Consider the following 26,419-nt stretch of genomic DNA (forward strand, 5'->3'; position numbering starts at 1 on the left):
GATCTGCTCCACACTGGACATAAATGGGATGGTGTGGGTGGAGTTAGTTTGAATGTATGAGGCATAACCACAGAGAAATACACGTAGAGAAAAAAGCCTTTAATAACATAATAGTAAGATGAAAGCCTTACCATCTCCTCGATCAGTCTGTCTTCAACTCTAATTTATCAATATGGTCATAAAACACCACGACAAAAGATCTTCCAATTTTGGCATGAGGGTGAACATTGTTCTAATAGGCATTTGCAAGAATAGACATAACCTTTCTGTATTAAATCAAATGGATACTTCAGACAGTTTGCAATGAATATATCGAACAGAATTGATTGTTTATATTGTTGAACTACATGAAATATTTCTCTTGTGCTCACTTATAAAAGGGATTTATGTTAAATCCTCACTTCTGATAAATTGAACTGTAAGCCAATTATAATATCTGGTACAGTAGGGTTTTTCCGGATTGAACTGAGCCTTATTTATTAATTTGCTTATTGGAAACGTTTGTCTCTTACTCAATTCCTAACAAAACCTGGTGGTTTAGGCATAATTCTGTAGACTGGTTGAATAAAAAGAAAATATTAAACAGTAGCAAACAGTTAGAATAGTAGATTTTATTAACTTACAGAAACACTTACTTCCCAGTTGTTAAATAATAAAAAGGTGCAACACTCTTAACAAAAGTGGACTTGGATTAACGGAAAACCTGTAAACATGAGTTTGATTTGACAAATGAAACTTTATTAAGTCAGTTCCATTTTGATAGTTACTGACCTGGCCACAGAAAATGTTTCTCTGCTGACAGGGAGCTATCAATCAATACCACTGAAATTGCCACATTGCCTTGCCAACCACAACAAACTACTCACCCATTCTCCTTGAGGGACTAGCAATTAGTTTGCTTTGTCCTGTCAGCTACTGTAAACAATTTTCTGGCCTATGTGCATGAAAAATTCTTATTGATGTTTAATAGCAATGCTGCGTGAGGTGCTTAGAATCTTAATTTCACAGCTTTGTCTGCTTCTCACAGGCCAGCAGACACAGAGAAGTTAAGATATAGGACTACAGGCCCACTTCCTCCTAGTCAGTGATTAGTCTCCATGTAGCAAAATGGTTCTAATCAAAATTGGTGTTTAAGCTAACATTGGCCATCTTAAATGATCTGCTTCCTTCACTACAAACTGTGTTTCCTTCTGAAATTGCTGCAATCAATTTTCTCAGGTTTAACCTTGGAAATAGAGTAGCTACAAGAGCAGGTCAAAGGCTCAGAACACTGCAGTGAATAACTCATCTCCTGACTCCCCAGCACCTGTCCACCATTTATAAGGCACAAGTCAGGAGTGTGATGGAATACCTCCCACATACTTGGCCTCAAAATCCTGGAATTCCCTGCCTAAGGACATTGTGGGTCAACTCACATCATATGGACTACAGCAGTTCAAGGCACAGCTCACCACCACCTTCTCAAGGGCAAATAGGGATGGGCAAGAAATACTGGCCAGCCAGTGACGCAAAATGTCCCACAAATGGGTGCAGTTTCAGGTTAATGGTTGGACTATTTTTTGACTCTAATTTAGAAGAAACAAGACCAGTTATGTAGAATGGTCCCTGTTTGGCCTGAATCTCTGTACCCAATTATTGAACAAGGGTCATGGAGTAGTTCTACTGATTAAGACATTTACTATTTACTTTATCCAGCTTCCATTTCCTTGCTTGAAAATTAATAATGTGCTTGCGGAAAGAAGGGGAGATGAGAAATCGCATGGCTATTTGAATTTGTTATAGATCAAACATGATTTAAACAAGCAAATACATCACTGCAGATTTTGGGATTTCCTACACCCTACAAATTCTTTGAACAAAACTGGATTGCTAAATTATGAAATGATCCTTCTGAAATCGCTTCTGAAAGTTGCTTCATACACTAGGAGAATCAGTCTGTTTCTCTCAAAAATGACATTCTATGCAGCTTTCCATTTAATTTTGTTTCATAAACTACTGACTTTGTGTTATATAAAAGCCCAAGTATAAAAAGAATTGAACGTTCTGAAGAAGGGTCAATGGACCCAAAATTTTAATTTTTTTTTCTGTCTGCAGATGCTGCCAGACCTGCTAAGGTATCCTGATTTTGAATTGACTGTTGTTTCCTTGACTTGTATTATTTTCCTCCTGTTGAGTAATTATTCATTGTGGCCATTGTTACTACTTTTTTTCCCTGCTTTGTATCTCCATCATAGCAGGTTGCTGATGTTGTTCTTTGTTCAGTTAAAAAAAAAAGCACCCTGATTTGGGCCTAATCATATTTTCTTTAAAATTCATTCATCAGATGTGGGCATCGCTGGCTGGCCAGCATTTTTGCCTGTCCCTAGTTGCCCTCGAGAAGGTGGTGGTGAGTTGTCTTCCTGAACCATTGTATTCCATCTGCTGTAGGTTGACCCACAATGTCCTTAGGGAGGGAATTCCAGAATTTTGACCCAGCGAGTGAAGGAACAGTAATATATTTCCAAGTTAAGATGGTCAGTGGCATGGAGGGGAACTTGCATGTATCTCCTGCCCATGTCCTTCTAGATTGAAGTGGTTGTGCGTTTGGAAGGTGCTGTCTGAGGATATTTGGTGAATTTCTGCAGTGTATCTTGTAGATAGTACACACTACTGCTACTGAGCATCAATGGTGGAAGGAGTAGATGCTTGTAGATGTAGTGCCAATCAAGTGCCTGCATTGTCCTGGATGGTGTCAAGCTTCTTGAGTGTTGTTAGGGCTGCACTCATCCAGATAAGTGGAGAGTATTCCATCACACTCACTGACTTGTGCCTTGCAGATGGTGGACAGGCTTTGGGGAATCAGGATGTGAGTTACTCACCGCAAATTCCCAGCCTCTGACCTGCTCTCGCAGCCAGTGCTTATGTGGGGAGTCCAGTTGAGTTTCTAGATGAGTGGTAACTCCAAAGATGTTGATAGTGGGGAATTCACTGATGGTAACACCATTGAACATTAAGGGGGGGGGGGGGGCAGTAGTTAGATTGTCTCCTATTGGAGATGGTCATAGCTTGGCATTTGTGTGGCATTGTCACTCATCACTTGTCAGCCCAGTCTGGATTTTGTTGCAGTTAAACGGCTATAGTATCTGAGCAGTCATGAGTGACGCTGAACATTGTGCAATCATCAGCAAAAATCCCCACTTCTGACCTTATGATGGAGGGAAGGTCATTAATGAAGCAGCTGAAGATGGGTGGGCCTAGGACACTACCCTGAGGAACTCCTGCACAGATATTCTAGGAATAGCATGGAGAACAGGAATTGAGACATTATGTGACAGCTGCACAAGACACTGGTGAAACCACATTTGGAGTGCTGTGTACAATTCTATCACACTGCTACAGGAAGGATTTTATCAAACTGGAAAGGATGCAAAAATGGTTCATAAGGATGTTACTCAGACTAGAAGGTTTGAGTTATCCCTGGAATGTAGGAGGCAGAGGGGTGACCTTATAGGTGAATAACCAAGGCCTTGTCCCCAGGGTAGGGGAGTGCAAAGCTGAACTAAACAAAGATTTAATGTGAAAGTAGAAAGATTTAAAAGGGAGCTGAGGGGCAATGTTTTCATGCAGAGGGTGCTGTGCATAGGGAACAAGCTGCCACAGGAAGTGGCAGAGGCGGGTACAAACATTTAAAAAAGACATTTGGACATGATTCCAGTTTTGCTAGGGTTTCTTGGTGCCACATTTAGTCAAATGTGGCCCTGATGTCAAGGGCTGCTCTTCCAGCGAGTTGTTTAATTGTCCACCACCATTCACAACTGTATGAGGCAGGACTGCAGAGTTTAGATCTGATCCATGGGTTGTGGGATCACTTAGATCTGTCTGTCTATCACTTGCTGCTTATGCAAATAGTCCTGTTAAGTAGCTTCACCAGGTTAACACCAATTTTAGGTGAGACTAGTGCTCCTCCCAGCATGCCCTCCTGTACTCTCCATTGAACCAGGGTTGATCCCCTGGCTTGCTGCTAATGGTTGAATGGGGTATATGCCAGGTTACAGATTGTGCTGCAGTACAATTCTACTGTTGATGGCCCACAGTGCCTCACAGATGCCCAGCCTTCAGTTACTAGATCTGTATGAAGTCCATCCCATTTAACACGGTGATAGTGCCACACACTATTTTCATTGTGAAAGCAGGACTTTGTCTCCACAAGGAATGTATAATAGTCACTCTTACCAATAGTACCATGGGCAGATGCATCTGCAGCTGGAAGAATCGTAAGGATGAGGTAAAGTATGGTTTTCCCTCATTGATTCCCTCACCACCTGCCACAGACCCTGTCTAGCAGCCATATCCTTTAGGTTCGACCAGCTCGATCAGTAGTAACAGCTGCCGAATCACTCTTAGTGATGAGCATTGAAATCCCTCACCCAGAGTACATCTTGTGCCCTTGCCATCTTCAGTGCTTCCTCCCAGCGTTGTTCAACATGGAAAAGTACTGACTCGTTGGTCAAGGGAGGGCAGTACATGGTAATCAGCAGATTTCTTTGCCCATGTTTAATCCAAAGTCAGAAGACTTCATGGGCTCCAGATAGGTGTCAAGGATTCCCAGGGCAACTCACTTCCAACTGTATATCCAAGCCTATGAAAAATCTTTAAGCAACGTGGGATGTAGTACAGTTCTGGTGCATATGCATGTGCATGCTGAACTCACCCATCTCCCCCCCACATTGGACCCTTTGATCAAATTTAAAAATGAGCACCAAAGCTTTTTTTAAAGAAAGAACTTTGACTACAGAAACATCATCATTTTCAAGGTTTTTTTTTTTTAAAGGCACCCCCTTTTAATCATTCCTATACAAAATATAATGCAACAGTTGTCAAAGTAGTAGTATGATACTGGCAAATATACACTATTTCTATAATCTGATTCTTCTTTTAGAAAAAAAAAGCATTTCAGTCCATGAACTATCTCAAGTAAAACAAAGAAACATGAACCCAAAATGGTTGCAATTATCACCTGACCACAGGTTGCAAAAGCTTTGAGACCTGTGAAATGAAAGTCTCAAAAACCAGGTAACTGAATCAACATCCAGAAATTCACATCTGTTTGTTTAGTATACACTTGTATGATAACTTCACAAATTGAGAGAGGAAAGACCCACAAGCTAGACTCAGGAATATATACTGAACTATTTTTCAAACAGCTATTTATGAGCAGCAGAAAGAAGAAAAATTGATGGATGAGAACTGAAAGACTTCCCCTACCTATTTCTCTCATCTCAGAATTCAGCATCCGGTGAAAAAGAAAATTAGGAACACAACCAGTCACTGAAAACACAAAGATTATGTACAAAGTCAGCCTTTAAAGGATACAAGTTAATCATTAAAGAACTGCAGTCTCAGTTTAAGTTTCTAAGACCTTAAGAACAATAAGGACTTTTTAAACTGTGTAACCTTTATTCTCAGAGTCCGTATCCCACACGCTCACTTTTAAAGTTATTAATTATGTGTGTGTGCTTGATTTTATTTTTCTAGGGGTTAGTACGTAATAAAATTCCTCTTACATTCACTTGAGAAACCTTGGTAATTGACTCCTTCATTTTCTAGTGAAAAAGAAAATAAAAGTATTTCTTGTGAATGACAAAGATTAAAGATTAAAAAGGGAGCCAACTCCCACTCCTCATCTGATCATTAGACTCATTTATATGGAATTGAAATCTAACCCAAAAAGTTGATTTCTGAAGATCAGTTGTTATCTAACACAATAAATTTCCTCTCCAGTCACTTTCTATTTCAGTTCTGTAGCTAATGGGAATTTGAGTTTTACTGCACAATTGAACAATAGAATATAGGAACTTGAGCTCTGCCTTTTGACTCAGTTCTCCCATTCTATTGCAGCATGGGTCCTCTGTAAGGCAACTTTGTCTACTCAGCTTTGATTCAAATCTCCTAATATCCATCACTAATAAAAAAAATTATCAACGTCATAAGTGAAATTCAAGTTGATCCACCATCTTCAGTTTTTTTGGTGGAGAACTTCAGACTTCTTCTCTCCCCTTTGAAAAACAGTGTCCGATTTCAATTACAGCCAATCTTCCATGAGAAGATTGTGCCCCCATTCCCAATTATCCTACCAGAGGAAATTGTTTCTTTGAATCTAGTCTATGAAATCTTTTAACTATTGAATCAAGAGAACATTTGCCAGGTTTAAGGCAACAGCTCCTCAAAGTTGAACCTTCAAAGCTCTAGAGTACCATCCTGATTAATCTGCACTGTCCAAGGTCAATATATTTTTCCAACGATCTAGTGCCAATAACTGAATACAATATTCCAGAACAGATCTGGGCAAGATTGTGTACAACAGAAATGTAACTTCCACCTTTCCGAATTCCAAACATTCCAACCACCTTTTGGTTACTTTCTCTACCTGTACTAGTTTATGTTGATTTGTGTATATGTACAGCCAAATTATTTGGTCCTCTAGAGAAAGTTGGAACTACAATCAGAGAATATTCAAATTTGTCTTACTTTAAATCTAAAGTGGTGACCTCACACTTCTCCGTATTTAACATTTTCTGCCAGCTTTGTCAAGCTATGTTCCTTTCTAATTTCCGGCATGAGAGAACTCATTGTCCCATCTATATAACTTAATGCGCCTATTAATGTACTGTCATCTGAAGCCTGAATACATACCTCAATCTCATTTTTATCCAACTTATTGATATATGTGGTGAAAAGCTGAGGATCCCTGGAGAACTTCTCTTTTCACATTTTTTGTTTGGTATTCTCTTGTGCAGACCCAGATCAAATCATCTCTGGAATTTCAAAGAGGCAACACTATATGGGTTCCTTTACCACGCTGGTAACGATCATCTTGAAATATTCAGGTTTTTGAAAGATGCGTTATGCCCATGTTGACACCCTTTGTATCTGTCCAAAAGCTCAGGGTGCATTCTTCCTTCCTCAGAGAGGGCTAGAAAGATGGCACAAAGGGCATGTAATTCAGCAAGTTGACCCTGGAGCTATACGACATCCTTCTCATCATCTCAGCATTCACCTTCTGGTCAAGGAGATCCATGGGGAACCTTCTCAACTGGCCATCAACGAAGGCTATCAAAGTGGTCAAATAACAAACAGCCACTGAAGTGCCTCAACCAGACACTGGCCCAATGATCTGCTTTCCCAGCATGTGTAAAGTGACTGCTTTCCTGATTAGGAAACCAGGGTGATGAGCCTGCTGCATTGGGGGGAGTGCCTCCCCAGACTGGGGAGAATCAGGGTCACGGATGGAGAGGATACACTAAAAATCATCTCTGCCTTGACACTTCTCTCTCCATAACTCCAATTCTGTGTGACCCACAGAAAAACATGAACCTGTTTGCTGGTGCAACTCTTGTTCAGGCTGCATGGCCTGGCCCTCCAGTGATACTCTTCAGCTCCCGAGGCACAGCAGCACTTCAGTGGCAAAGTTTCTAGTGGAGGAGAAGATTAGAGGAGAGTGCCTTAGTACCTAAACAGTGCTTAATACATCAAGCGGTCTTGCTGGTGTGGGCAGCGAGTGTGGGCACTGGGTCCTCATACTGCCTGCATGAGAGGGAATCATAGAATCCTACAGTGCAAAGGCAGGCCATTTGGCCAGGCGAGACCACACCGACCGGCTGAAGACCACCCCACTTAGACCCAACCTCCCATCCTATCCCTGTAATCCTGTATTTTTCCATCAGCTAATCCACCTAACCTGCGCAGCCCTGGACACTATGGGCAATTTTCCTTGGACCAAGAGAGGAAACCGGAGTATCCAGAGGAAACCCACACACGCATAGGGAGAATGTGCAAACTCCACACGGAGAGTTGCCCAAAGGTGGAATCAAACCCTGGTCCCTGACTGAGAGTCAGCGGTGTTAATCACTGAGCCACTAGATCATCCTGTTGTGTAAGGGAAATAAATACCTGGTGCAGCTTAAGCATCAGTTAGTATTGCTGGAAGTGGGAGAACATAATGTTGGTTGCTGAAGTGTCCCTCTGAGAAGACTCCCCACTTACACCGATATACTCTGGCAAATTTATTTTCCACACATCATACCATATATCTGTCACCTGTTGCCCAGTTTTCAAGGATATTCAAATCATTATCACTGTCCCTTTATATCATCTGATGAAGTAGCTGTTTGTTTCTCCCAGTTTTAGATCATTTACAAAAACATTAATGAGATCTCAAAACATGCAGGGAACGCTTAGGATAATGAGAATTCTTGCATTGCCATCCTTTGGCTTCTATGCATCAACCAAACACTGTCCCACTATAAAGAATTTTCAATTTCCATACTGTATGTTATGTTGATTTTCATGCAGCTGATACAAAGCTGGTGGAAATGTGAACTGTGAGATGAATCCAAAGAAATAAGATTACAAGAGGAGATCTTGACCAATTGAGCCAAATGAGCTGAGGTGTGGCAGACAGAGTTTAGTTTAGATAAATGCAAGGTGTTGCATTTTGGTAAAACAAACAAGGATAGGACTTGTATACAGTTAGTGGTAGGGGCCTGTGGAGTGTGGTCGAACAGAGACCTACAGATTCAGGAACACAGTTCTTTGAAAATTGTGTCACAATAGACAGGGTAGTTAAGAAGGCATTTAGCATGCTTGCCTTTATTGCTCAGTCCTTTGAGTGTAGGAGTTGGGACATCATGTTGAAAGTTGTACATTAGGTTGGTGAGGCCACTTCTGGAGTACTGTGCGCACATCTGGACACCCTGCTGTTGGAAGGATCTTATTAAATTGGAGAGGGTTGAGAAAAGATTTACCAGGATGTTGGAGAATTTGTGTTATAGGAGAGGCTGGATAGGCTGGGACTTTTTCAATGGATTGTAGGAGGTTGAGGGATGACTTTACAGAAGTTTATAAAATTATGAGGGGCATTGATAAGGTGAATAGCAAGGTCTTTTCCCTAGAGCAGGGAGTTCAAAACTTGGGGCTTTTTTTTTTAAAAAGGTGGGGTGAGAAAGATTTAAATGGGATCTGAAGGGCAAACTTTTCCACACAGATGGTGGTTCGTATGTGGAACAAACTGCCACAGGGTGGGTTAAAAGCAAACACAATTACAACAATTAAGGTATTTGGATAGGTGCATATATAAGATAGATTTAGAGGGCTATGGGACAAATGCAGGCAAGCGGGACTAGTTTAGTTTGGGAAACTGTGTCAGTCTGGATGAGTTAGACAAGAGGATCTATTTTGGTGCAGTATGCCTTTAAGCTTTAAAGGGATTTGGAGAGGATGAGTGGGCCAGAGCATCACTTTCGGAGGTATGGAGATACAAAGTATTTGATAAGGCACTGTTTACTGACACTGCAGTAACAAGTACCTACCAATGTGTGTTTCTAGGGGAACACAGAGTCACATGGCTCCAAACAGTGTGTCATCACACAGAAACCTATAAAATCATAGCAGGACGAGACAGGTTTGATGCAGGAAGGAGGTTACTGATGGTGGAGGGATCCCAGAACCAGGGATCATAGGTTATGGATAAAGTAGATTTAGCTCTTGTGGTTAGAGGGATTAAGGGATATTGGTATAGACATAGAGGGGGAGGGGGGGTGGGGGGAAGAGAGAGGGAGAGAGGGGGAGAGAATGGGAGAGAACATGTGCGCGCACGCTTGTGCACACACAAGTGGTGTAAAGGCAGAATTACAGCATTGAGCTTGATGATCAGCCATGATCATATTGAACAACAGAGGTGGCTCAAGGGGTGAAATGATCTACATTTTTAGCCCTTAGAAAAAGGACTGTTCTCCTGTTTAAAATTAAGGCAGGGTGGGGAAGGAGTGCCCATTTGAAACTATGACCCCAGTTCTAGACTCTCTAAACATCTGTCAACAGCCAGCCAGTCAAGATCCCTCACAGAATCTTATACATTTCAATTAAAGCACCTCTAACTCTAAACTCCAAAAGGATACAGGCCTAGTCTTTCTTATGAAAATCTGCTTATTCCAGGAGCACAGCAGCAAAAGATGTCGTGCTTCAAATATATAAAGCACTGGTGACATGTCATCTGAAGTACACTTTGCAGTTCTGAGCCACATGCCTGAGGAAGGATAAACTTGCTCACCAGGCTGATTCCTGAGACATTACAAGTGTTCTGAGATGGATGGAGGAGTCTATTCTCTTATTTAAATGAATGAGAGGTGATCTTATTGAAACTGTAAAAATTGTCAAAGGAATAGAAAAAGAGCAAATGCAGAAAGGAGGTTTTCCTTAGCCATGGGGACACAGATTCAGAATTAGAGGCAAGCAGTCTTCACTTAGAGGGTGGTGAAACTTTAGAAATCTCCACCCCAGAGGGATGTGGAAGCTCAATCATCATGTAAATTCAAGACAGAGATTGATCGATTTCTAAATCCTAAATGATATCAATAGATGTGGGGACAGCACAGGAAATGTGACAGAGGTAGCTGATCAGCTCAAGGGGCCAAATGTGTTATTCCTATGTCAATTATCATACCCTAATCAAAATCCTTCACCAACCGCTTAAAGAAAATTTAGATTACCAAGAATTCTAGTGAGGCAATGGCCTAGTGGTATTATCACCAGACTATTATTCAAGAGACTGAGGTAGACATTCTGGGACCTGGGTTCAAACCCTGCCATGGCAGATAGTGGAATTTGAATTCAATTAAAAGAAAAGGAAATCTGGAATTACGTGTCTAACAATGATCATGAAGCCATTGTTGATTGTTGAGAAAAACCCCATCTGGTTCACTGATGTTCTTTAGGGAAGGAAAATATTGTTGTCCTTACTTGGTCTGACCTACATGTGATGCCAGACCCACAGCAATGTGGCTAACTCTGAACTGCCATCTGGACAATTACGAACGTGCAATAAATGCTGGCCTAGCCAGCTATGCCCACATCCTGAGAATGAATTTTTTAAAAAAATCACCACTATGAATGAACATTATAAATCTGTTTGGGCCCAATAACCCATGAACTTATTTTTAAGTGCTTCCATAATTTTACCCATAATGTTAAAGTCAACTGTACTTCTTAAAGATATGTTTTTTTTTCTTTTATAAGTAAAGCAGTAATATCTGCCTTCCTCCAGTTTTCCTTCTCTCACATATAAAGCGTCGAGAGGCTTTCCTGGAGGAGCAGTGCTATGAAAAGACACCTTTAGGCTTAAAATAAGAAGGAGAACACTTCATTGAGTTGGCTGGTAACTAACTTGCTTCTTCTGGAGAATGAAGAAGTAGGAGATTAATTTCAGAGTTTATGAATGGCTTGTACATAAGCACAATGTTGGAAAAATATTCAAGTTATGAATAAACAATTGCCAAAAGTAACTGGAATAAAAAAAGTTAAGTGCATACTATCCCAAAGCACTGGCATATTCTTGAGAATCGTGCAAAACAGTTAAAGGCAGTGATTTAAGAAGTGTATATACATACATAATGGTACAAAGCTGACAGCTCAGGAACAGAAATCAACAGTTTTCAATTCATTTCTAGCAAATTTTAAAGTGAGCTTTATTTTCTAAAATTAGGTTGGTTTTCTCCTCAATATTAACTTTATGATTCTAAAAGCTCAGTATATCTATCTTTCATTCCATGCAGATGATCTGATCTGATCCAGGCAGTTCATTTCTTAGCATTTTTTTCTTATTGGATATTCGGATGGATTTTAACATAATTCCTTAATCTCTGAAATTCATTAAAATAGGAAAGTGACTTGCAGTGCTCTTCCAGCATGTCAAAATAAATACATTGAGTCAAAAGACTGATTTGCAGTGTCACTTAATAATATATTTGGAAACTGTAAGAAGTAATAATCATTCATATATAAAACCACTATATCTGACAATATATGCATGATCTTGACAATACTATGATCGGAAAATATACAAAATTAACTTTATCATTTTCATGTTAGAAATTAATTTTAAGTTCTTGCTTCTGGGCTTTTGTCACTCCAAAAACTCCTTGAAGGGCAAAAAAAAAAGCCAAATGACAGATTCCTAAATGGTTAGCTAAGCAGAATCGAGACAAAAGCTTTTAAAACCATAGTAAACACATATTTGGAGTTTTAATTCTGTTGAGTCATTTGTCATATAAAATGCATCAGATGTTACAATGCCACCTGATCTTTCAGGACAAGAAAAAAATTGGATGTTAGAATTATTAATAATTATCTATTTCTCTGTTTCTATCACCATTTAGATCCAATTGATCTAGATGGCCCACCCATCATTAAGTAAAACTTGTTTAAAAAATTAATCATCTGTTCTTCATTTAATTCGACTGAGATCTCATAAAACTTGCAACATGTCATAAAACTTACTGAGAAAGTACTGGAAGTGTTAAAAGTAAATAAGCATGTTTATTGTATATTTAAATAGTTGCTTACACCTATTGCAAAACAGGAACAATATTAAATTTTGCAGGTAGCACAAAAATAAGGAGCAGAGTTGCTTATGAACAAAGCAATAACCTCCGGTGAAAAGACATGAATAGCTTTGAGCAGACAGATGTCAGATGAAATCTTGTGCAAAAAACATGATCCACATATGGAAGAATCGTAACAGATATCCTACCCACAGGTGTGAAGTGAAATGAAATGGGTTAACTCTCTTCATTAAAGATGGTACATAAATGCAAGATATTATGTCTCAAAGTTTTGTATTTTACAAAGGATAGACGAGAAACAGATTTCAGATCCAAAAACTTTTTCAGCGAAGGAAACACAAGTTAATATGTGATTTTTTTTAGTCTGTAAAAACTACAAAGTGGCATTAAGCCTACACACACTGATTAGGCTCCACCTACACTACTCTTTTCCTGCATTAACATGGACACAGTTCCTGAACTCTAATGATATTACAGTATAAAGAGATACCACTCCTGGTACATTAATCTTTAATTACTGCCTGCTAAAGAGGGTTGTATAAACCAATTTGAAACACTACTGATCCTGCACCAAATTGAAGTAATACCTGACTTAAAGATATGCCTCTGCATATTGGTTACTAAAATTTTATTCAGCTGTAACCATTTTTTAAGCATGAAAAGGTTAGGTTTGCAAGCAAAACGTTATCATGATTAAAAAAATAACTCAAGAAAGAAGCCTCGGAATAGTTTTGGCCCAGATTTTGCAGTAGTAATGACTGAAGAACTGCCAGTATTCATCAACATTACTCCACTGCAATGGACAGCAACTTCTAGACTCCATACATACACAGAGTAACATGCAAATCCTGAAGGTACCAGTGATTTCTGCTTCTCCAGAAGGTAAGTTATTAAATTTCCAAACTGCAATTAATGGGAATTCTATGAACTGAAAAAGAACTTCTATTGTTACTTGCTTAGTCTCACTGTAGCAGCCTTTGCAAAACTTGTACCTTTTTGAATGAATTAGCTTTAAATAGGTGCATTAGTCTCATATTTGTTAAATACTCTCATTGACCTTGAAAAGCTATTTTCTTTTGTGCAATTGAAAATTTATTCCGATAAAGTACTCCATATATCTTGTTTCTAAGTTTCTTCATCTTAAATTTATTGGATCGAGATAGATTCTTATTGTCACTTTCTTTGTGGGTAGCTATCATAAAACAGTGGCCACAGCCACAGCTTCACCATTGACCACAAAATCTGAGCCATTTAACAGAACATTTGGAAGAGTTATTCTTGCCAATAGTGAACACTGATGGTAGCTAGCTTTGATGTTTCCTTGTAGAGTGTAACTAGCACCTGTTTCTTACCATTGTTTCAGTGATTAGGAAATAGATCTTTTACATCCCATTTAAAATATCCTTTAATCTGAGATTTTAAAAGTAGATGTGATGTCTCATAACAGGAAGCTTTACAAGCATTCGGGCAATAAAGGCTGCAAAATGAAGCAGATACAAGAATGGAGAGTGGAATTATTCTGCTCTGGGCTTTACAGCAGACTACAGAATTGTTTCAAAAAGTCTGACACACCGAAATAGCATAGTATTGCATGTTCAACGTTGTTTTGGTAATGTTGTAATCAAATGGCTTGCATTGGTGAAAGAAAAATCTTAATCAGTTTTTGTTCAATTGATGGTAAAGAAAACATCTTACTGTTTTTCCATCAAATTTCATCTCAATTATTCAATCAATTCTTTTGAAGAGACTTAAGAAATACCCATGTTCAAGGCAATAATTATGTTCACAGTTCATAAAAATTCTGTTTTACTAGTAGAGTTAAGGGCAGTATGAAAAAGATTATGGGATCCAGAAAGTTTCTACTATAATATTAAATATACAAGAATAACTTTTCTTTACTAGATATGCAAATTTTGTACAGAACTATTTTGGTAATAGAGAAATGTCTCCTTGCACAGTGCAAAATGTTAATATGTTTGCAGTGAACACAGTTTATAGCCTAAAATTGTAAATCTATCCAGGTCAAGAAAGACAAAAAAGGAGTAAACTGCATAATATATTTAGTGCTCAAGTACTCAAAAATGGAAAATAAATTCTCAAAATATTCATAGTTCTCATTTCAATTTATCAGTAGCAAACAAGATAGAATATTGGACAACAGTTCAGAAAAATAAGGAAAATTGTGTACTACACAAGTGGTATGGAGTTTGCCAAGTAGCAAGTGGAGACCTAGGTGGTTTACGTTGACTCATTGTTCATATCTAAATACAAATTTAATAATACACCAAGCAAATGAGAATAATGGGCCAGAATCTAAAAAAGAAGGTATTACTTTACACAAAATGTGATCAACATTCTGACTATAGGATCTTGACCTGAAATATTAGTGGTGTTTCTCCACAGATGCCACCATTTCCTGAGTACTTCCAGAATCCTGTTTTATTTCAGATTTCTTGGGCTTCACTTTTTGTATCTGAAGATCAAGCTAGTCTTTATATCCGTTTCATTTATTTGTATGTTGCAAAATGCTTTACACCTTTATATAAAAGAAAACGTTCTAAAAACAGCAGGATGTTTAGAATTCTTCACACCTACTCGTAATAATAACAAAGCAGCAAGACTCCCTTAAAGACACACTTTAGTGACTTGCAAGGTAAAGATAGTATTAGCAATGCAGTACATATAAAAGTTCTGCAGAGGTCCTAACTTTATATGTTCAACTTTTATTTTAAGTATGTGAAACAGTGTCAGTGCATTGGTTAAGATAGCTTTACAGAAGTCTATTCTAGAAACTCAGTTATTCAAGCAGTGATTCCTTTGGTTTTATGAATAATTAGCATAAACAACCTCACTAATTCTACAAAATGTTTTGTATAGCATTTATGGCGGTTCATTAAAATTACAGGAACACAGGTATTCCTACCCTCATAAGCATGCATTTAAAAGCATTAGTGCTTTCCTCAAGCATTTTATATATATATAGACTTTTTAAAAAAATCGATAGCTGAACTCAATTTTGGTACCAAATAGAGTTAGTAATTTGTTTGAAATACCATGGATACAATCAGCACAAAAACAAGCTACATCTATTTTTTATCAATGACTGTACCAAGCGAAAACACTATAGCTGTAATTGTAACAAAATATCTTAACATTGACTTAGTTGCTGTCCAGGCAATTTTTATATCTGACAAACATGTAACTTGTGCCATATAATGCATTGTTATATCAATGAAGGAAATTATAAATACTATTTTAAAAAAAATTCTACCTAGTTTAACCAACATCTGTAGCATTTCTAGCAGCAGCCTAAATCGACTAGGTGCAATTCAAGACTTCAGCAAAAATTTCTTTGCAACTGATAATTTCTCTCCAGTGACTCAAATAGCTATCTTTGTAAAACAAAATAATTTTAATCTGATTAAACCCAAATTTTGGTACAGATCGACAATACAGAAATAAAAAAAATCAACAAGGAAAATACGAAATATTATTGCAGGCATTTTTAACGATATGTCAAGTGCATTTCAAGCAGAACAGACAGTTGTTACAATGCAGAGAGGCTCCTTTTCTTATTAATCACATACCACAATAAACAACTTTCACATGATCTAACTCTTAGGAACCATAACTTAGGGAGGGTCACCCTTCAAAATACACAAACTTTTTTTCCCACTATAACAAGGCAAGCTCAGTTACAGAATTTTATTGATACAGTAGATTGATACAAATTTAACAGGGGAAATAACTAGAATAAGGTGTACAATTTGAATGCCTAATACACCATCAGTATTAAAATATTTTAACTAAAATCCTTTTTATTTCCAACTTTATCTAAAAGCCTAGACATCTCTGGCATCAATACTGACAAGTAAAATGCCACAGCATTTTAGCTGACTTCACATTTTATACAACTGAGGACTTATTGTCCAACATCTTCAGTGGTGGAAAGCAGAAGCAGTAAAGCAGGTTACAGAAACAAGTATATATAATCAAACACTAAAGGGTTTTAGAAAAGGTGACTTTCCAACATATCTAACCACAGAAGTATGTGCTGCAGGAAAATGCAATAATGTATTTGTTCTTTCCATGAACCAGTCCCTTAAGGTACAATGCCACAGAAGGTACAATTATTAACAAGTATTGCTTAAGTTGTCAACATTCACTGTGACTAACTTTCTTCACCCACACATTTAGTACACAATTGTGTTGGTGATTTAAAGCTGTAATTTAAAAGCTATACAAGCACATTTTCAATCAAAACATAAAAAATATTTACAATTTCATTTATTTCAATCTCTGTAATGTCAGTACATTGTAGTAAGCACACATCACAATGCACGACAACCCACAATTTATGACTTGATGTGTTTGCCAGAAGCTTGTGACCTTGGGACTACAAATGCATGGGTAATAGATACAAGATGCTTTCCTTAACAACCAGTTATCTGTTAGACACTGTCCTTTAGCCTTGAGCTTTACAGTACAATTACCAAGCTCTAATGCCAACACCTGCAAATATCTACTCTTCATCTTCTTTCCCTTTTACTGGGCTTGCGACGCACCTGTTAAACAAAATATAACAAGAAAAATATTTTTTCCTTGTAAGAATAATGCTTGAATCAAGCTAATTGCAGCTTTTCATGAAATTTTCAACATATAGAGTAGTTTTTTTAAGATTTGGCTTTGGAGAGCTTATGATGAAGGATAATCTCAGTGTAAACAGAGTTTCCATTCATTAAATACAATTATACTGAATAGGGTAAACGCAAAACCACCTTTGTCAATTAAGGATCAAACTCCCAAAGTATGAAAACAACAGAGAAAAAATAAGAACAAAGTACTAGAGAATCTCAGCTGATTTGCCAGCATTGGTGAAGACAGAAAGAGTTACCACAAGTCCAATGCAACTTCTAGCTCGCTGCCCTTTAAGTCATCTTTTTTATGCTGAAGATAAGGGAGGAGGAACAGCAGCAAGTGGAACAGATGGTAGAACTACTCCAGAACAAAAAGCAAATGGAGTGTTAATGGTAGTAGAGAAGGATTAAACAGATGAACAACAGCTGATGCTAATAGCAGAAAATCAGGCTACTTATTTGGAGCAAGCTCATGCAAACAAGCCACTGACTTCTCTACCCAGCACTTTCAGTTTTACCTGCTTCCTCCTCCTCTCCTTTCTCCACCGCATGGCATTCAACTTTTCCAGTCCCCTTCAGTGCTGAAGAGGAGTCAATATGAACTAGCAACATTCATTGTGCTTCTCTCTCCACAAATGCTGCCAAACCTACTGAGCTTCTCCAGCACTTCATTTTTATTTCAGATGTCCAGCATCTGCAGTACTTTGCTTTTGTAAAACTGAAAAGAAATATGGTTTGAAATTCTGTTTCGCTCTAAAGGATGACAAACAGATACTACTACAGCCTTGAGCAGATGCCAGGATTTGTAACAAGATTTGTACACATGTTCTGATATATATCACAATGTATAATCATACCCTCAATGTACTTAATTCATTCTCTTCTTCTGTGTTCACTCCATCCACTGAACTTTCCTGGGAAATATCCATGTTTTCCAATGAACTATCATGATGCGAATCCATCTCGGCAGATAAATCATCTTCTCTATTGACAGTTCGCCTTGAACGTCCTCCACGGCTACAAAACAAAGGTATCACTGTTATACACATTACTCAAAAAGTAGTCAAAAAAGGTCCACTTCTGAATGACACTTCACAAAGTTAGACACGTGCAATAATGCGAAGGTGGCTAAGCGCTGGTTTTTGAATTCATACTTTGCACAAGCATTTAAACATCCAACCATTTCTGACAAAAATTAGTTCAACACCACAGTTTGGTGTAAGGAAAAGTGCAAATGTGAAGATCATAGAATTGCTACAGTGCGGTTAGAGGCTATTTGGCCCATTGAGTCTGCACCGGCTCTCCAAAGAGCATCCCACCAAGACCCAGAACTCCCCCTATCTCTGTAACCCTACATTTGCCAGCATGTCACAGCCTATACATCCCTGGACACTACAGGCAACTTAGCACGTAACTTGCACATCTTTTGACTGTGGGAGGACTGGAGCACCTGGCGGAAACCCACACGGACAAGGGGAGAATGCAAATTTTACACAGATGGCTGCCCAAGGCCAGAATCAAACCCAGGTCCCTGGCACAATGCGGCAGCAGTGCTAACCACGGTGTTACTGTGCTGCCCAAAAGGATAATTCAAAGAGGAGGCACCTGGATTTGAACCAGGGACCTCAATCTGCAGCCAAATGCTCTACCACTGAACTAAACCCACTTGTATCATAAAAGATATCACCTTTTAGTATTTTGTCAGTTACTTTAAGCTTTAACATGGCAGGAATGGTTTATCAGAACAGGAAAACATTTAAATAGTAGTTCTGCAAAGCCACATTGATATTTAACTTTAAGAATCAAAACATGCAACTAAGTTATATTTTGGAAGTCACAGCTCCAGTCTGGAAATCACACCTTTACAACTGAAATATGTCCATAAAATTGAGATTTCCAATTTAGTAATGAAATTAAGAGCAAGTCACGAAGATATCCACTGTGAGGGATTGAATTCACAATAGTGTAAGTATGCTGCAGTCTGAGACTGGTGTTAAATAACATATTTATCATAAAGTATAAACAAACTTGCTTTGTACGTGACAATAATATAACTGATGTAGGATTTTTTTTTAATAACAACAGTTGACACCAAAAAGTAAACAAAGTTTCCAGATTGCCTTCTCCCTTGTGTCACAGTCCACAAACACAAAGTCAGGTAGACAGCTTACTATTATTTCAGCATAACACGATGATCCCGAACTATCCTTACATTAGTAGCAAGAATGATTCAAGATTGGATTAGGAAAATAGCATGGGTCAAGTGCAATGTTCCCTTTAAAGCTCCACACACATCAACCAGCAAGCCAATGCATTGTTTCTGCCTCCAGAAGCTGCTGCCTACGCACCTCAGAAGTCCAGATAGCAGCAATAAAAATTACAGGGAACAATGGTCAAAGACAACAGCTCACCTAATTTGACAGATTTAATTCTGTAGGAGGACTGATTTTAAAACTATTAAAAGACTTGTTTTGCGTAAAAAAAAATGCAGTTATGCCACCTGTTGGGCTCAGATGTTAAATTTAGGTCACTGGTTCTCAAATTCCAGAATTAAAAGATAACATTAATCAATCACATTATTAAGCAGAATTATTACTTAACATGTTCACATTTTATTAAACTGCTAAATTGCTTTTATACAAATGGGTGCACTAATCAACTAGGTTTAGGTTTGAATAAAAATTAGTTCTTTCGTCATTGACATTGTTATGATCCCAGCTGGTAGTATTACTGGACAGATCAGACACAGACAGAAATATGGCTTGATAGATCATATTTCTTTGATCTTGGTTGCAACTAGGTGGTCTTTCACTGAAATGCAACAACGCTATGCCACAAATTCAATTTCAATGATAACATAGAAGCAGCAGCAGCGACTTCTAGAACCCGAAGTCACTGTCACAAATTGCACACTGACACCGATTGCCATGCGCAGAAACTTGGTGCTGCTGCATATGCAACTTACAGGGAATGGAGCACAGACGTTTAATGAAAATGAAGAATAAACCAAACTATTCACACACAACACAAGTTTCAAGGTATCAAAATAAATGGTAAAATATATTCCTATAAATCGCAACAGCACTCACAGAGAATTCCTTCCCTATCATACCCAATAAGGCTTAATACAAGTATGGTTTCAAATCCCATAGCACCTTCCCTGAATCAATCAATCTATAACAGAGGTTAGAATTTCTCACCATCAAATGATCCCTTCAGGATTTTTATCAACTACTTCTTGTCTGGAACATACAAAGTTAATTCTTTACATAGAGGTAACCCATTTCTTACAGTTCTAAACATTTTCAATTCTTTAGGACCAATAATCCTACAGATGTAGTTTCACCCAAGGTCTCTGAAAATGCCAAGACCAAAAGGGATTTGTTCAATTTGTGGGTGCTTTCCTCAAGTCAAAAGAAAACTCTGGAACCTCTTATGTGAAGCTCAATAAGCTGTTCATTTAGCTCAATCGTAAAAACTGTTCCAATGTAATCAAATTTTCATTAGCTTCCATAAAGAGACTTATTTTTGAAAAAATAAATCATCATGGCTGTAGAAATAGCTACAAGTTAATCATTTAAACCTCTTAAACTGACCAAACTCACATGCCATTATTCAAAAAATCCAAACTCTTAAAAACAGATAATATTACAGAAATCAGAGAAGCGTTACAGCACACGAGGCAGCCATTCAGCCCACCATGTCTATGCCTTCTCTTCAAATTACTTACTGCCTTTCCCCCTCATATCCTTGGACAATATTTCTATCCAAATAATGTGCCATGTCCCCTTGAATGTTTCAATTGAACATGTCTCCACCACACTTCCAGGCAGTGTATTCCATACCCTAATTACTCAGAAGTTTCCTCGCTCAAATTACCATTGCTCCTTTTACAAAGGACTAAATCTATGCCCTCCCATTCTTGTTCCTTCTACAAGCAGGATATTAATCTGTATAAAAATCACACATTTAACACTGAAGGGTCTGTTCCAACGTTGTATACCTCTACGATTCTATAACTTACAGAAATCTTGATATTTCCAATCATGTAGTAAAGGTGTGCTCATCCATTATTTGGGCATTAAATAGCATCATATTTCAGGTGAGGAAACAGTTTGCAGTGAATACATCTAAAATTACTTTTATTTACTGCCAATTTACCATAAACCAGATGTATACAGGTTATCCCCCAACAGAGATTTCTGTCAAAGTGGTCATATGCAGGCTGTGCACAATAATGTGGTCGGTTGCATGATGTAACTCTTTTGTTTTAGAAGTATTATACTTGGCAAATGGCAATGTAAAATGGCTAAAGTTGAAGTGAAAAACCACAAATTTGATCAAATGTCAAATCACATCAGCAGTGTAAGATTAATGCTGACATAGATGCAAAGGACTGTCAGATATAATCAGGTAAATTTAACTGCAGACTAATTAAGAAGATATCAGAAATCAGAATGAAATGTATGCACCATACTCCACACTGTTTCTGAGTCTGCTTCCATTTTCCTTAGAATCACTGAATCCTTAACCTTGAGAAAACAAATAATCTGTTCTTAACTTTCAGCACTTGATCACCCCATCCCCCAAATAGATCAGTGTGGCTTGGTACCTTATTAATTACTGAGAAGCCAGCAAAGTACTGAGCTATGGAAACAAGCTTGCCCTAGACTTCTCAAATATTTCAACTTAACACAAACGGAAAATATCTGAAAAAAGATTGTTGTTTTCACACCCAGATGATCAGGAGGTACAGGAGTATGTTCAACATATTAACCCTATTTTAGTTACACTTGTCATTTCTAACTTTTTACTCAAAGAAGTTATCCACTTACAAATTTTTCTTTGGTTGTGACGGTGGTGTAGTCGGCATTTTCGGTGGCCTTCCTCGCTTCTTCTGTGGCGTTGATTCCATAGATAGCGACTCATTTACATCAGATTCTGGAGGTTCTATTCTATAGTATAGATAATTAAAATATTTGTGTTTCTTTGATAAATTTCTAAATGTTTTAAAATATTTAACATTAAAAAAAGTGTATTAGCACTGACATATTTAAATTTAGTCTATATTTGCTCAGTATGTCTTTTGGAGGAATCCTAATATACTAGAATTGACAGTAAATTGCAAAATAATATTCTAATCATGTGAATCAAATAATAAGTGCAAAATGTACAGTTTAAAAGTCTCATTAAAACCATTTCAGTCCTAAATTAATTTTGTTTTCTGTAAAACATTTGCACAAAATCAGCAGATAAGCTTTCAATTCCAAGTCTTGGGGATATCTCTTCAAATCTATTATGGGATTAAATTGAAGCAAATTAGTAAAGTTCAACAAAAAACTCAATTGATACCCTTATGATAATTTTCAACTAATTACAGAAAAATTTCATAAGCAATACTGAAGTAACCTATTGACTAGCTACAATTTGTTAGACACAGCATATCAAAACTCCTCTAAAACAAAAGAACTCATTGCACAAAACTCAGGGCAGAATAGGTTGCACCACCAAAACGTCTGCTTTAAAGTTATTGCCCACCTTAGTTCATGCTATTATACAACTGTGGTATTTTATCACTGAACATGAAGAACAAGAGGGATATTTTATTGAAATAATTCAAGCTAATGGATCACAACAATCCCAAATTTCTACAAATGGGAATGAACATTCTCTAATTTGACAACTGTTAAGGGTAGGATTTTCACGCCTCTGTCCATGTTGAAAAGGGGGCCAGTTGACAAATTATTTGAAGGATGGAACTTAATTCAACATTTGCAATCTCATTCCTGTAACCGGCAGACTTCGACGGCATTGGATAAGGCAGCAGGCGGCAAACCCACCTGCAGTCCCATCATTCAGTCCTGACAATTTTATTGTTAACGGGTAATGTGGCTCATGCAAGCTCAGGGATGTCACAAACCGTGGGAGAACCCTTGTCTGGAGTCAGATACATTTGATAGGCAGGACCTGAAGGTGTTGCCTGCTTCACCTATCAATTAAGTGCTGTAGAACAAATTCAAATGTTTTTAGTGCAAGGAATGCTGGGTGAAATGAACAAATATTTTACTTCTGTCTTCACTATAGAGGATACAAAAACATTCCAGTAAATCTGTAAAACAGGTGAGAAGGAAAGAGGAACTTCATGAGACTGCAATCACAATGGAAGTGAGACCTAAGCAAACCGATGATGATGGAGCTGCAGGCTGATAATCATCAACCCTGATGGGCTTCTTTCTGGGAGTCTCAAAAAAAAAAAGGAGGCTAATGAGGTAATGGATGCATTGGTGTTACTTTTCCAAAATTCCTTTGATTCAGAAAAGATTCCATTAGCAAGTAGGAAATATAATGCTTCTATTCCAGAGAGGGAGGCAGAAAACAGGAAAGTACAGGCCAGTTAGATTGACATCTGCTGTGTGGACAGCAGCAGAATCAGAGGTTATAGCGACACACTTAGAAGATCAAGGTAATCAGGAAGACTCAGAATGCTTCTGTGAAAGAAAAATATTTAAACAATTCATGAGACTTGTTTGAAGGAGTAAGATGGCATGGACGAAAGGGAGTCTTTAACATGAACTTCCAGAAGGTGCCACTTCAAAATTATTTGCAGAAAAAAAGCTTTTGGCGTAGGGCATAATTTAGCAGCATGGAAAGGAGATCGGCAGAAAACATTACGCATAAAAGTGGGTCTTTGCCCAATTGCCAAGATGTGATGAATGGAGCTTACAGAAGTCAATACTGGGACCTCAACTTTTCACAATTAACACCAATGGCTTGGACGAAGGAGGCAAAGGCACAGTTGCTAAATTCTCAAATGATACAAAAAAGATAGGTGGGCAAGTGTTATGAAGAAGGAACAAGGAATTTGCAGAAGGATATGGATAGATTAAGTGGGCAAAAATCTGATAGATAGAGAATAATGTGGGAAAATCTGAAGTTGGCCACTGACAGGAAGACGAAAAAAAAGCAGAGTATTATATAAACTGAAGTCTAAGATGCAGAGACATTTAGGTGCTCTAATGCACGAGTCACAAAACATCAGCATGTAAGTACAGCACATCACCAAGAAGGCTAATGGAATGCTATCCTCTATTACAAGAGTTAGTGAACACAGAAGGAAGGATGTTATGTTTCAGCTATATTAGGCATTGGTGAAATCACATCTCCAATAAAAGGTGGACAATTTTGGTCTTCTTATTTAAGATAGAGTGCAAATGTGTTGGGGATGTTTCAAAGGAGGTTCATTACATTGATACTTAGCATGAGTAGGTCATCTTAGGAGGAAAGACTACAGGGGCCAAGCTTGTGTCCATTAGCATTACAAAAAAAGTGAAAGATGATTTGATTGATGTGTATAAAGAACCTGAATATTTTTGACCAGGACTTGGAAAGGGTGTTTTCTCTTGCGGGCAAGTCCAGAACTGGGGAACTGTTTCAAAATTAGGGGTCACTACAGGACAGAAAAGAGGCTTTTTTTTCCCCCTCTTAGAAAGAGCTTTGTGATTTCAGAACTCATTACCTCAGAAGGTATGGTCGAGAACATTTGAGGCAGGAGTAGGTAGATTCTTGTTATGAAAGGGAGCCAAAAGGTAATTGCAAAGATTAGAAATGTGAAATTCAAAATGTAAACAGATGAGTTATGATCTTATTGAATGGCAGAGCTGGTTCACAGGGGACAAAAGGCCCATTCTTGCTTCTATTTCACATGTTTGTATGACTAAAGATAGGCCTTTGTCTTTAAAGGGAAGCCACCAGCACTGTGAAAATGGAAAAATCATAAGATGAATGAGTACATTATCGACTAAATAATGTACTCTTCTGCTCTGAACAACATTGATATTTGTACTAGACTTATGTCAATTGACCCTTCTAATTTCATTGAATGACACTTCAAACATTGGTTTTATTATATCAACAGACGGATGATCTTCTTTCATAACTTCAAAGCTTTAGCATCTTCAGTTCTGAAAACCTCAGTGACAGCAGCGGAAAATTATTTGGAATGTTATTTCAAACATCTTGAACTCAATGTTAACTTATTTCTTTTCAAAGATGCTGCTAGACCCGAGTTTCTCTAGCATTTCCTGTTTCTTTTTCAATTCTGAAAAGACTGCTCTCTTCCAACCTACACAAATCAAACCCTACACTGGTTTTCAAGTGTGACCCAAGTTTCCAGTCACATATCATTTTAGTTCTCCTCCCCGCTCTGGTCTCCATTCTTTGACCTTATCCAGTGAAGCTCAAATGAGCATGAGGCAGAGCAATTCATCTTTCAGTTAGACACTATCTTCCAGGTCCAATGTAGGTGTTCAACCATTTTCAGGTTATAACATCTGTCCCCAATTTATTTCGATAACTGTTGTTAATAAATCAATCTGCTACTGCCAATTAAATCTCCTCTAGACTCAACTTTCCTTTACTCGTAACACTGCCTTCTTATTTTGCCTGGATCGTTATCCTTTTGTTATTTAGTCTCTTTCTTTCTTTCTTTCTTTCTACACAATTAGAGACCTTGTCTTCTGCTCTTTCTCCAATCTAGTCTGCTTTACAATCTGTCACTATACTTAATTAACATTTGTTACATCTCTAGTCTTTTTCAGTCCAGATGCTGCAACATCAACTTGTTCATTCTGCTTCTCCCTCTCCAGATGCTGACATTTTTTAAAACAAAATTACTTCTGGAAAATTGGCATCACTGACACCAGAATTTATTGGCTGCCCCTCGTTACCCTTGAGAAAATGGTGGTGAGCTGTTTTCTTGAACTGCTGTAGTCCATGTGCTGCAGATAGACCCTCAATGCCCTTAGGAAGGGAGCTCCAGGATTTTGTCCCAGTGACAGAAATATATCACTGCTCCTTCACGAAGTCTGGTTGGTGAGTGACTTGGAGGGGAACTGGCAGGTAGTGGTGTTCCCATGTATCTGCTGCCCTTGTCCTTCTACATAGAAGTAGTCATGGGTTTGGAAAATGCTATCTAAAAGGACCTTTGATGAAATTCTGCAGTGCATCTTGGAGATAGTATACACTACTGCTACTGAGTGTCAGTGGTGGAGGGAATGGATGCCTGTGCCAATCAAACAGGCTGCTTTGACCTGGATGGTGTTGGAGCTGCACCCATCCATGCAAGTGGGGAGTATTCCATCACACTTCTTGTAGATGGTGAACAGGCTATAGGGCATCAGGAAGCGAGTTACACTTTGCAGGATTCCTAACCTCTAACGTTCTTACAGCCACTGTGTTTAGGTGGTGAGTTCAATTGATTTCTGGCCAATGGTAACCCCAAGGGTGTTGATAATGGGAAATTCAGTGATGGTAACAACGATGAACATTAAGCGGCAGTGGTTAGACTGTATCTTATTCGAGATGGTCATTGCCTAGCATTTGTGTGGCATGAATGTTACTTGCTAC

The 26,419-nt window shown here is 38.1% G+C and overlaps 1 protein-coding gene across 2 annotated transcripts in view; it reads right to left on the reverse strand.

The window, feature by feature from the left end:
* Window positions 1-15,768: 15,768 nt before the first annotated feature.
* pds5b (PDS5 cohesin associated factor B) overlaps window positions 15,769-26,419 on the reverse strand; it is a 229,822-nt gene continuing 219,171 nt past the window's right edge. For both annotated transcript variants that reach the window (XM_048598139.1, XM_048598140.1), the window contains 3 exons: window positions 21,850-21,969; window positions 17,872-18,031; window positions 15,769-16,942 (listed from right to left, as the gene is read on the reverse strand). In XM_048598139.1, coding sequence (XP_048454096.1) covers window positions 16,907-16,942; window positions 17,872-18,031; window positions 21,850-21,969 — 316 coding nt within the window. In that variant the 3' untranslated portion in view covers window positions 15,769-16,906. The remainder of the gene's footprint in view (window positions 16,943-17,871; window positions 18,032-21,849; window positions 21,970-26,419) is intronic.

Source organism: Rhincodon typus, chromosome 6, assembly GCF_021869965.1.
Source record: "Rhincodon typus isolate 14 chromosome 6, sRhiTyp1.1, whole genome shotgun sequence".
NCBI lineage: Eukaryota > Metazoa > Chordata > Chondrichthyes > Orectolobiformes > Rhincodontidae > Rhincodon > Rhincodon typus.